This window comes from Mustela putorius, unplaced genomic scaffold (genome assembly GCF_011764305.1).
Source record: "Mustela putorius furo isolate JIRA1106 unplaced genomic scaffold, ASM1176430v1.1 tig00000813_pilon_pilon_pilon, whole genome shotgun sequence".
NCBI lineage: Eukaryota > Metazoa > Chordata > Mammalia > Carnivora > Mustelidae > Mustela > Mustela putorius.
Window position 1 is genome coordinate 5736279 of NW_025421485.1, and position 12282 is coordinate 5748560.

Genomic DNA, 12282 nt, shown 5'->3' on the forward strand with positions numbered 1-12282 from the left:
ACACGGGCCCTTTCCAACCCAGGCCTCTCCTGTCCATCAAAGCACAAAGCAACCTTTACAAGTTAGGACAGGGAGGGGTACATAGGAGGGAGTTTACATTTCTGGAGAGTCTGTACCTTCTCCTGCCATCTGTGCGAACTCTCAGATCATCCATTCTGGAGATTCTCCAGATCTGCTCCAGCCGCCCTAGCACCATTGGATCTGAAATTCTTTCTCTGCTGTGGCATTCTTTGGCTTTCAAAGATCCATTCCCTTGGACTTGCTGGAACTGAAATCACAGCAGTGTGAGCCCAGATGGCGATTTTCATCTTAAGATGGCACAGAGGCCTCTTCCCGGATACCCGGGGACAGGCACCTGATTTGTCAGGCCAGGAGAGAAGGGAGTGGCTGGAGGGGTGTGCCTAGTGTAAAGAGAAAAGAAAGTGCTAGTGATGACCCCGATAAAAGGCATCTGGGGCAAACTTTCTCACTTCTGAAGGGTCTGAACAGGAAAAGTCTAGGAGAAGTCTAAAGCGAGCATCTAGAAGTCTAGGTTTTCCAGTGTCCCCTCAAAAATAACATCAGAAAATAAAATCCATTTACACATAAAACGTGGAAAAAAACATGTATTTAGACAATAACCTGGAAAGACTAGACGGAGATATAAGAACAGCTGCTTTGGGCGGGCAGGGGAGTTTAATGCGTGCTTTACTCCGGATTATCCCGAGTGTCAGAATAAAATCAGAATACCCGGCCATTGCGGGAGAGACCTGCCTGGAGTTTCTTGGGAATTTTCCAAGGGAATTTTTGGCTTTGGGTGCCCGTCTGAAAGCTTGAGCTGATCCTAAAAAGTCGTTCTTAAGCGAATTCTCTTAAGCGAATTCCTCTTCAGTGGGGATGGGATAATTTCTAATTCGGAGCTCCAGTCGCAACGTCATTCAAGGCTGGGTTCAGGGTATGGAACTCCAAACCTTTGTCACGAACGGGAAGGTGGAGGAAAGACCGGAGCTCGTGCGACCCGCAGCCGCCTCTGTCACCATCCCGGGCCCTGCTCAGCGGAGCCGAGGAGAGCCGCAGCGGCGTTAGCCCGCAAGATGCACTGCACCATCTGCAGCGGTGCGGCGGCAGGGGACGCGGCCACCGCCGGAGAGGTGGGGCGAGCCTCCCGCTCCCGTGCCGCACCCACAAGTGCTGGGGCTGGCGGGGAGGATGAGGGGAGTTGGTAACAGCATCGCCATGGCAACAGTGACGTCCTTTTACCCTGGATCTAATTGGAGGAAACCCCGTGGCCGAAGCCGCAGCCTGCCGGCCAACCGAACTTGCCCAAGCCGACCCACCCTCCTAGCCTCCGCTTCCCCTCCCGCCCCGCCCTCTTTGCCCCCTTCCGCGCGCTCAGTCTTCATTGGCCAGCCGCCGAGCTGGAGGCGGGACTCTCGGGAGCAGCGCGGCGCGTCATTGGGCGGCAGGAGCGAGGGCCGCGGCGCGGCGGCCCGCCCCTCGGCTCCGGGCTAGGCTGAGACGGGAGGGTCCTCGGCTAAAGCCAAAAGCGGATCAAAGTGGTGGGACTCGCGCCGCGGCCGCGGAGACGTGAAGGTGAGCGCCGCCGTCGCCCCTGGCCCTTCCCGGGCCTGGCCGGGCCTGAGGGCAGGGCGGGAGGCCGGCCCCCGGGAGCGGCCGGCCTCGACGCCGCGCTCCTCAGGGACGGCTCTGGCGGCAAGGTGTGGGCCAACGGCCGCTTCCATCTTGGGCCGGGCGGGCGCGGGAGCGGCCCTTCCTCCTCCCCTGCCGCGGGCCGCCTCCGCGGGGCGCCCCTCGGCCTCCCGGGCGCCTGCGGGGAGCGTGGGCGGGGGAGGGAAATTCAACTGGGCGGCGCGTGCGGGGACGGACAAAAGGGGCGGCTGGCGGGCGGCGGGCGGCCGGGGGCGGCGGGCGCATTGTCTGACGGCGCCGCCCCCGCCTTTCTGTCTGCGCCCCCGCCCGCAGGCCGTCCGCACGCCTCCTCGCGATCCGGGTCGGTGCTCGCCCTCGCCCTCGCTCTCCTCTCCGCGTCCCCATGGAGAAGACGGAGCTGATCCAGAAGGCGAAGCTGGCCGAACAGGCCGAGCGCTACGACGACATGGCCACCTGCATGAAGGCCGTGACCGAGCAGGGCGCCGAGCTGTCCAACGAGGAGCGCAACCTGCTCTCGGTGGCCTATAAGAACGTGGTCGGCGGCCGGAGGTCCGCCTGGAGGGTCATCTCGAGCATCGAGCAGAAAACCGACACCTCGGACAAGAAGTTGCAGCTGATTAAGGACTATCGGGAGAAAGTGGAGTCCGAGCTGAGGTCCATCTGCACCACGGTGCTGGTGAGTCTCCTGCACTGGTCCGGGCTGGGGAGAGACCGGGCGGCGGGAGCCCGGGAATTGTGCGACCGGGGCGCCAAGGCCCTTTTGTGTGTGAAGCCTTTCATTGAGAATTTCATGGGAATGGGAGAGAGACGTGTGCGCCGGGGCTTGCTGAGTCGTCTGCCGACGTGTGGAGGGTTTGACAAGCTTAGCCTTGGCCCTCCTGGATGTGTCGTTTCAGTTCTTAACACTCAAAAAGCTGCTTTTCCAAACTGTGTAACTTTGAAACATCCAAGTAGGTTTGTGCAAGACTGAAAATCCTTTTCTCAGGCGTACTGAGGCGATCTGGGAACCCCTTTAAACGAACGGAATCCACTCACAGGCTCCCGCCTGTTTGAAAGGACGTGCAGGCACCTTTTCGATAGAGACAGTATGTGTGTAGTAGGTTTTCGTCCCAAACCTAGTAATGGAAATCTACTTCGCAAATCTGAACAGATAACTTCATTTTTCAAGTAACAGTTATCTGTTGAGCTTTTCCGTGCTAAAAGGAGTGGAGGGGATGGGGAAAGTTCCGTAACTGTGAAAAAGGTACAGATAAATCCGAAGGACAAAATGTCCTGATAAATTTCAGTATTTGGTAACATTGTCTTGCTGTTACTTAGTTACACTTAAATACTAATGCGTGGAATCAAATTCATTTCTGGTGTGGAGCAGGCAAGGAAAGCTTTCCAGGTTTTGAACTGTCCAGTCTTAACAAGGGCGGCTATTGGGTGGAGTAGGTGACCCCTCTGATTCACTCTTACTAGTGGGAGAGAGTATTTTTAGCTTTGTCATGGCATTGGAGCTTTTGATCAGTAACGTAAGTTTTTAAATTTTAAATTCCAGCATTATATCCTGGAGTGGTTTTTGTTTTTTTTAAGTACCATTTTTACAAAAGGCCTATTGATTCTCGGCATTTTAGGTGGGCTTTGAAAGGCAAGCGTGCTAGATTGGTGATTATTCAGGAAGCAGTAGCAGAGAAAATGCTTCTTTCCTTCCCAGCACTCTCTTTCTTGCCCCATCAGATAACATGTGGCAGGAAATTTTCCTTTTTACTTCTTTAACCTCGTTTTTTAATACAAATAATGGGTGATCTGGTCAAAATTATGGCTAATGGAGCTAGCAGGTAAAGGGGCAATGCACAGAGTGTACTTTATGTTATATTTATAGGTCTTAGCTCCACTCGGGCTGGCATTGAAGAGGCACTTTAAAAGCTTTTCAAACTGAATTGCTGCAAGTTGTCTTCAAGAAATTTGCCAACTTGAAAGTGATGGCAAACTTCAGTAGCATATTGTAATGGTTATACATAACACTGACTCTGTTAGCAGATTCCGTTATGTTAAGGAGAGGCTTCTCCCTGTATGTCCTACTTTGGTGGCTCTCACAGCATGTTTCAGTCTCTTTCTCTTCAGTTTTATTATTTCGCATTTTATTACTTACCTTGCCCCCATTCAGAATTACCACAGAGCTTTTCCTGTTCTCCCGCAAGTGAACTCTGGGCCGAAGGAATAACCCTATTTTGTGGTTCTTAGGAATTTAGTTTTTATGATGGCACGAATAGAGAAGAGTTGTGTTTAGTTAACAAGTGATTTGAAAGAGACTGGCAAGTAGAGGAGAGAACCCCTGAAATGAGGACAATTTTTTTCTGCCAAGTGAAAAAGAATTGAGTTTGATTAGAGATGCCAAGGGTGTCTAAAATATTTTTACTAACAAAATGTGGCTTCAGAAACTAGTTGCTACTTGATGTGCAGCCTATAAAGAAATCCCAGGAAAGCCGATCTTCAAGTTGGCAACTGTATTTGAGAGCTTGGTATATGTGCAAGGCACTTTGCTAAGCAGTATGGGGAAGAACAAAACCAAGAACTGTAGATTTTGTCCTCTAATAATTGATAACACGGAGTGCCTGTGAAAAATCCCAAATAAATAATTCCCATAGGGTGCTCATGAACAAAATGCTACATAGTTCAAAGGAAATTGAAACCCTCAGGAGAGGCTTCACAAAGCGTGGTTTTTGGAGTGAGCTTTGTTGGAGGAGAATGAGGAAAGGGAGGTGGGAACCATACAAGAGAAGGTCAAGAGTGAGATGTTTTCATTTGGTTGACAGTGAGGGAGGTGAGGATTTTTGAATGGTGTACATGTTGCCGTATCTAGAATTCATGGTTTGAGTGCTGATTACCTGCTGGTAGCCTTAATTGACAGACAAGGAGGAAGTGATAGACCAGTGAGCAAGAGTTTGATGATCGGTAAGTTAGTAATTTAATGCAAAGTCTACCAAAATAATGAGGAAAGAAGAGTGAGATTTCTGAACCTGGGTGCTAAAATGAGGTTTTCTCTTTTTTCTTTTGGTGAGCAGGAAGATGAATCTCGTGCAGAGAAAGTGAGTACAACTGACTTGTTACAGAAGACCAGTAAAGAGTAACCTGAAGGATGGGCAAAATTTTCGTCCTAAATGCCAGAGATTCTCAGCCTCTTTCTCTGTTACAGAGCAGTGGGTCGGGAGTTATTTGGACTGTTTACTCAAAATGACAGTGGCGGGTGGCCACTGTACTGAGAGAGGATACTGAACGGTAGAGGCAGGGAAAAGTGTTAAAATCCAAATGAGTAAGCAGAAGAGCACAGCAGATTAAGAGGGCCCAAATGGCCAAGACTAAACTCTTTTTATCTCCAAGAGTTATCTTAGGTTAGAGATTTCACACAGTTACCTGCATCTCAGTGTTCTTTGTAAAACCAGAGTGTTGGGCTAAATTTCTGGGTCACTTTTCATTCTCATTTTGGAGGACCAGAAAGTTCTACATACAGGTCCTAGCCATTTGACCCCTGTTCTGACTTTCTCCCAACTCTAAGATGAGTAATTTTTAAAAGTCCAGGTTGAAGAACATGTCATTGACAGTGTATGTATGTAATGTTGGAAAACTAACAACTATAGTGAAACGGTTTCAGGAGAAGGAGGTGATGCACCAGTTGTTGGTTTATGGGGAGGAGCAAAGTTGAAGCAAGAAAGATTAGTAAGTTACATGACAGCCAGCCAGAGTAATAGCATGTGTGGCGTGTTTGGGAGTCATTAAGGACTTAGGTGTAAGATAAGGGCAAATCAAAGAAATCCAGAGTTTCACCAGAGCCTTCTGGGACTTGGGAACAAAATCTGTCATTTACAAAGTCAGTGACCTTGGAGTAAGAACAGGATACTTAGTGAATGTATACAAGATAACCTCTGACTCAGACAACCCTGTGTTATCCTTGGGTGTTGATGATCTTTTAGTAGACTAATTTTAATAAGCTGCTTTGGTATAACATATAAATAATGTCTGAAACTAAGGTACATATAAATAAGAACCATTTAAAATGGGATAACAAAACTGAACTTTGTCTATGTTCCTGTATAAAAGCGGTGTGACCTTAATTCAGTAATATGCTAGAATTTAGTTAAGGGTTCTAAATTAATCTTTACTGAAAATGTCTTGTGTTGGTTATTTTGAAGTAAGACTGATCTTGATAGTTCATGAATCTTAATGTAGTTTTATTGACATAATGGAAAAATTATGGACCCTGGAATCATACGGACTGTTGTTGAATCATTGCACCATAACCTTACAGTTTTGTGACACAGACAAGTTTCTTAATCTCTTGGCCTGTTTCTTCAGCTGTAAATTGGTGATCATGGTGCCTGCCTTAATGGGCTTCTAGTTAAAATAATACCAAATCACTGATATTTATTGGGCACTTACTAAACACTAAGCACTATTTTAAGCATTTTATATTCACCTTGTTCCCATAAATGAAGTTGACTGTTATTACTTCTGTTTTAAACTTGAGAGATCTGAGGCATAAGGAAGTTAAGTAACTTGGTCAACATCATGGAATTAGTAAATGGTAGAGCAGGGATTTGAACCCAAGCGGTATGACTAGATGAAATTAAATGAAATCCATTTGGCCCTAAATATAGGGTCGCTAACTGAAGATGACGGTGTGAATCTCTGTTTCAAGGAATTTGTTCAGTTTAATATAAGCCATTGTATTATGTCTGTAAGTTGTGAAGGAGGGAAGATAGGTCTGTGGTGGGCAAAACTCCTACAGTCTTTAATTTTAAAGCCCTCCTTATATACAGGATATTGCAATAAAGTTCTAAAAGTTCTTGACTCTAGCATCTTTTGCCTTTAGATTATTAACTCCTTGAAGCCAAGAGTTGTTTTTTGAAGAGTGAGATGGAATGGAATGTTGTGCATACAGACATACAAGTGTAAAAGTTAGATGAGTGGTTCTCAGCCAGGGTGAATTTACCCTCAGCAGACATTTAGGAAGTTCTGGAAACCTTTTTTGCTTGTTGAGAATGGGAGGGCTACTACTAACATAGGATGAGTTAGAGGTCTGAATGCCTCTAAGCGTTATCTTATGCATGAGAAAAGGCACAGCAGTAAAGAATTAGCCCAAAGTGTCTGTGATGCCAAGCTTGAGAGGCTCTGGGCTGGATCATGGACAAAGTGAGCAGTATTGCGTTGTACTAGATTGTGTAATGCTTCCTTCGGGTTCTTCTTCTTCTTCTTCTTTTTTTTTTTTTTTTTTTTTTTTGAAGATTTTATTTATTAGAGAGAGAGAAAAACAGGGATAGAGAGAGAACAGGAGCAGGAAGGAGAGAGAGAGAGGGGAGCCCAAGGCAGACCCTTAACCGACTGAGCTACCTAGGTACCCCTCCCTTTGAGTTCTTAGTAACATGCTGCCATCTTGTCAGAACGCTTTGTCTAGATTTCATTTTTTTTTTCTTGTTATTATTGTGTGTATGCTATTTTAATTCTAGAGTTCACTTTGCTGGAACTTAATCATTGAGTCCTGTATTTTCAAGGATGTATATTGTGTGTATGCCAAAACTCTTAAGCTTTGCTCTTTGAAAAATTTGGCACAGATTAAGAAGATGCAGCTGAAATTAAAATGAAATTTATTAGATAGAGGTAGTTAAAATTGATGAACAGCAAGTGTTCCCCTCTCATTTGTAACATGTATGCTATTTTTATGTGCATATGCATATGTGGTTTTAGGCATTTAAACCCTTGGTGTGTGTTTATTTGGATGTTGCTTAATTATGGTAATTCCCTGTTGAACATTTACATTGTAAACAGTTTTTCTCCACTATAAACAACACTGGGAAGAACATCCTTGCTGCATGCTTTATGCTGGGATTTACTTAGGTTAAGTTCTTGGAAGTGAAATTTCCAGATCAGAAGATGGGCTTTTCTTTTTTCCACATGGCCCTCTGAGAAGATTGTGTGCATTCCACTGTCAGCAGCAGTCGTGGAGAATGGCCATTTCTCCTTATTTCCAGCACAGATAGGTTTTTAAGGCTAACAAAAATCTAGTGACGGCAAGGGTTCAAATTTTACCTCCTTGTTCAGTATTGGAGGTAATGAGAACTACCTTTGTTCTTAGAAAGGGATAGTTACCAGACTTTTTTTTAAGTCTCGTGTATAGTTTCACTTATAAAATGGTACCATAGCATGGATTAGTTAATTTAGGGTGCTTAACAGTTGGGAGATCGGCTTGATCATACTGATATTTTTATGTGATATTTCTCAATACCAGGTTTTGTGTTTAGCTCTAGTTGTTTCAGAGTAAGAACAGAATGTATCTTTGTACTAGTGACTCTCTAGGTATTAAGGAGGGGTGGTAGAGAAGGCATCATTTAAAAGATATGAAGAGAAGAAAAATTGTAGTTTATCCATTGATACTTTAAACTCTTAATTCATATAGGTAAATCAGTGATGAAAGTTTCTTGACTATTTCATGAAAAATAATCTGACCAGATTTGAAAACATTGTTTGCATATTGAGGTATTTAAAGAAAAAATGTTGTTGATGCTATCTAGGACCTCCAAATAATGGGTGGGGGCATAAATGAAACAAGAGGGTTTCTAAACCAGTACAGGGGGAGCTGGCTTCACTAGGAATCCCTTATACTGTTCTCTCTCATGCATATGTTTGAAATTCTCCATAATTAAGAAGGTTTTTCCCTCCTAGAAATTTCACTCCTAAGTATTTACACAAGAGGGATGAAGGGACAGGTCCAGAAAAAGACCTGGACAAGAATGTTTATGACAGCTTTATTTTAAGAACCAAAAACTGGTGACAGTCCATTAATAGTAAAGTGGGTAAACTGTGGTATATTCATATGCTGGAATACTACTCAGCAGTAAAAAGGAATGGACTTGGTATACACTATGATATAGATGAATTTCAAAAATATAAGTAAAGGCAGCTGTGCAGAAAAGTACACAATGGGGGCACCTGGGTGGCTCAGTCGGTTAATTGTTTGCCTTCAGCTCAGGTCATGATCTCAGGATCCTGGGATCAAGCCCCCATTGGGTTGATTGTCTGCTTCTGACTCTTACTCTGCCACTTCCCCCTCTCCCCCATTGCTTCTGTGCGAGTGCACTTTCTCTGAAATAAATACAATTTTTTTTTTTTTTTTTTAAGTACATTATGGGGATTCCTGGGTGGCTCAGTCGTTAAGCATCTGCCTTTGGCTTGGATCATGATCCTAGGATCCTGGGATCGAGCCCCATATCCAGCTCCCTGCTCAGCTGGGAGACTGCTTCTCCCTTTCCCACTCCCCCTGTTTGTGTTCCCTCTCTGGATGTGTCTGTCAAATATATAAATAAAATCTTCAAAAAAAACAATGACAAAAAGATAAAAAGTACGTTATGTAATTTCATTTATATGAATTCTAGAGCAAGCAAAAGTAGTCCATGGGTGACAAGTCAGAAGAATGGTGGCCTCTCTAGGGATGGAGGCAGAGATTAACTTGACTGGAGGGAACTTTTTGTGGTGATTGTAATGTTCTTTATGTTGATACGGGTTTGAGTGCCACAGGTGTATGCATTTGTGAAAACTCACCAAATGTATATCTAACATTTATGCCTTTCATTTTATTTAAATTAATAGTAAAATCTTCGTGGTGGGTATAGGGGTGTTCACTGTAGCTGGTGGTAGCCGTGAATTAGGGATTTGACATTTTACACTGCTGTGATTGATTGTCTTTAAAACCTGTGGCAAGTAAACAGTAAAATTTAGGTCTTACCGATGTCAAGATAATAAACATGTATATAGAAAGTATCAGTATCCACCTCAGAGAAAGGACTGGTTGGTAGATTTGGCACCAAAGCTTTTGTTTTATTTGGTGATGAATGTTAATTGGATTGATGGAGTTACGGGTTACAGTGCAAGACTTCCTAACTGAGTATTGGTCAGTGTTTTTTGTGGCAGTGTCTTTTTTTTTTTTTTAAGATTTTTTATTTATTTATTTGACAGAGAGACATCACAAGTAGGCAGAGAGAGAGAGAGAGAGGAGGAAGCAGGCTCCCTGCCAAGCAGAGAGCCTGATGCGGGACTTGATCCCAGGACCCTGAGATCATGACCTGAGCCGAAGGCAGGGGTTTAACCCACTGAGCCACCCAGGCGCCCTGTGGCAGTGTCTTTTTGTCTTTGTTTTGTTCTTAGTAAACTGTGTGCCCAATGTGGTGCTCGAACTTACCATCCCAAGATCAAAAGTCCCATGCTGGCTGAGCCAGCCAACCCTACCTCTAGGGCAGTGGTTTTCAAACTTACTGGACTCAAGAGCCATCTTTACAAACCTAAAAATATTGTGGAGCCCGAAAGCTTTTGTTTGTACAGATTATACCTGTAGATGTTTACATTAGTAGAAATTAAAAGTGAGAATTTTGTGATCCATTTAGAATATATTTGGAGTAATAAACTCATAGAAATTAACATACTGTGTGGCTTTAAAAATTGTGGTGAAATAGGGGTGGCTCAGTTGGTTAAAACCTCTGCCTTCAGCTCGGCTTATGATCGCAGGGTCCTGGGATCGAGCCCCGCATTGGGCTTTCTGCTCAGCAGGGAGTATGCTTCCCCTTCTCTCTCTGCCTGTCTCTCTACCTACTTGTGATGTGTCTGTCAAATAAATAAAATCTTTTTAAAAAATTGTGGTGAAATATACATAACCTAAAAATTTACTATTTTAAGTGTGCAGTTCTGGGGCATGAAGTACATTTACTTTGTGCAACCATCACCACCATCCATCTCCAGAACCTTTTTGTCTTCTCCAGCTGAACTCCTTATTCTCCCCTTCTGTCAACCACCATTCTCCTTTCCATCTCTAAATTTGACTTCTCTAGATACTTCATATAAGTGGAATAATAACTTTTAAGAGAAAAGTATCGGTGTTGCTTTATGTTAGTCTATTGCAGTATCCCATCTCTTACAGCTTCTGGAAAACTCCACTCATCTAACAATGACCATGAAAGAGCAAATAGCATCTTAATATTGTGAAAATGGATTGACTTCGTGCCCCTTCCCCAAAGAGTGCAAGAGAGACTCCTAAAGGTCCCCACATCACACTTTGAAAATTGCTACTCTGTGGGGATTCTGCACTGAAACTTGCTAATCATTGCCTATCATCACCAGGTGTTGGAGCAGTTTTCTGAGTAGTTGTCATTCATTATGTGGTGATAATGAAATTTGTAAAGCCTCCTCCCTTCTCATTGCCCCATCCCTTCATCCCTTAAATTATTTTAAGAATATAGGTTTGGGGACCAGGAAAAGTCACAGACTTGGTAACAAAGAAAAAGGAAAAGTTGATTTTAGATATCGAGTAATACCCTATTCCTGAAAAAAAATTAAAGAATTGGTATGTTGGAATGACTTCTGCTTCCTTATATTGAGAATGGTAGTAAAAGATTAAGATGATCTCTCTCTCTCTTTTTTTTTTTTTTTAAAGATTTTATTTATTTATTTGACAGAGAGATCACAGTAGACAGAGAGGCAGGCAGAGAGAGAGAGAGAGAGAGAGGGAAGCAGGCTCCCTGCTGAGCAGAGAGCCCGATGCGGGACTCGATCCCAGGACCCTGAGATCATGACCTGAGCCGAAGGCAGCGGCTTAATCCACTAAGCCACCCAGGCACCCTTAAGATGGTCTCTCTTTTTACTCCTGAATTACCAACCCCAAAGTAGAGTTGGCATGAATGAAATATGTAGGTAATGATCTTTTGCAGTTGGTTTCATTTAGGTTTGAAAGTTACAAAGCTTTTGGAGATAGGTCTGCTATTAGCCAGCACGACTGAAGACTGAAGTATCTCAAGGAAACTTGTCTTTCACACAGATCTTCACTGTCTATTTCACATGAGCTGTTTTCCATGACTTTTTGTCCTCTGGACCTTTTATTCCAATTGGATTTGGTAATAAGCATGTCTCATGTATTATCCTTAGTTTACTAACTTTAACTGAACATTCCTTCCCTCTCCTGTATGTTTACGTAGGCTTTACTTGGAGAAGTGGGGAAACAGTGGTACAGGTGGTAAGAAAAAAAAAGTCTAAGGACTTTTTTTTTTAAGGTTATTTGTTGGAGAGAAAGAAAGGAGAGAGAGAGCACAAGCAGGGGGAGCAGCAGGCAGAAGGGGAAGCAGGTGTCCCACTGAGCAAGGAGCTTGATGCAGGACTCTGGGATCATGACCTGAGCCAGATGGACACCCCAACTATAAGGGCTAATATAAACTTAACGTAAATGCTTGCTTCTTAAAGGGCAGTCTTAGATCACTGTTTATAAATATCTGGGTAACCATGTGAAATGAGTGGGGAAGTAAGTGAAAATGCTTTAAAACTAATGATACTGATGTTTAGATTAGACTTTTCACCGGCCAAGATGCTCTTGCTGGCGTTACTCAACTCGTATTAGTACTCCCATTTCCAGTATTGTTTTGCTTATTCACCAAGCAGCATTACTTGAATACGCTCAGAAAAGTTTTGTTCTTTAAAGGACTACTGTATTAGACACCTGCTGAGACACACACATACATACACATACACACAGAGAGAGACACACACACACACACACACACACACAGAGCATTCTGATCTTTCAGCTTGGTACTATTTCCAAGTATTTAACAATATATT

The 12282-nt window shown here is 43.8% G+C and overlaps 1 protein-coding gene across 1 annotated transcript in view; it reads left to right on the top strand.

The window, feature by feature from the left end:
• The first annotated feature begins 1422 nt into the window (after positions 1-1422).
• YWHAQ (tyrosine 3-monooxygenase/tryptophan 5-monooxygenase activation protein theta) overlaps positions 1423-12282 on the top strand; it is a 37585-nt gene continuing 26725 nt past the window's right edge. The window contains exons 1-2 of the mRNA XM_004745775.3: positions 1423-1572; positions 1963-2326. Of these exons, the coding sequence (XP_004745832.1) occupies positions 2033-2326 (294 nt within the window). The 5' untranslated portion in view covers positions 1423-1572; positions 1963-2032. The remainder of the gene's footprint in view (positions 1573-1962; positions 2327-12282) is intronic.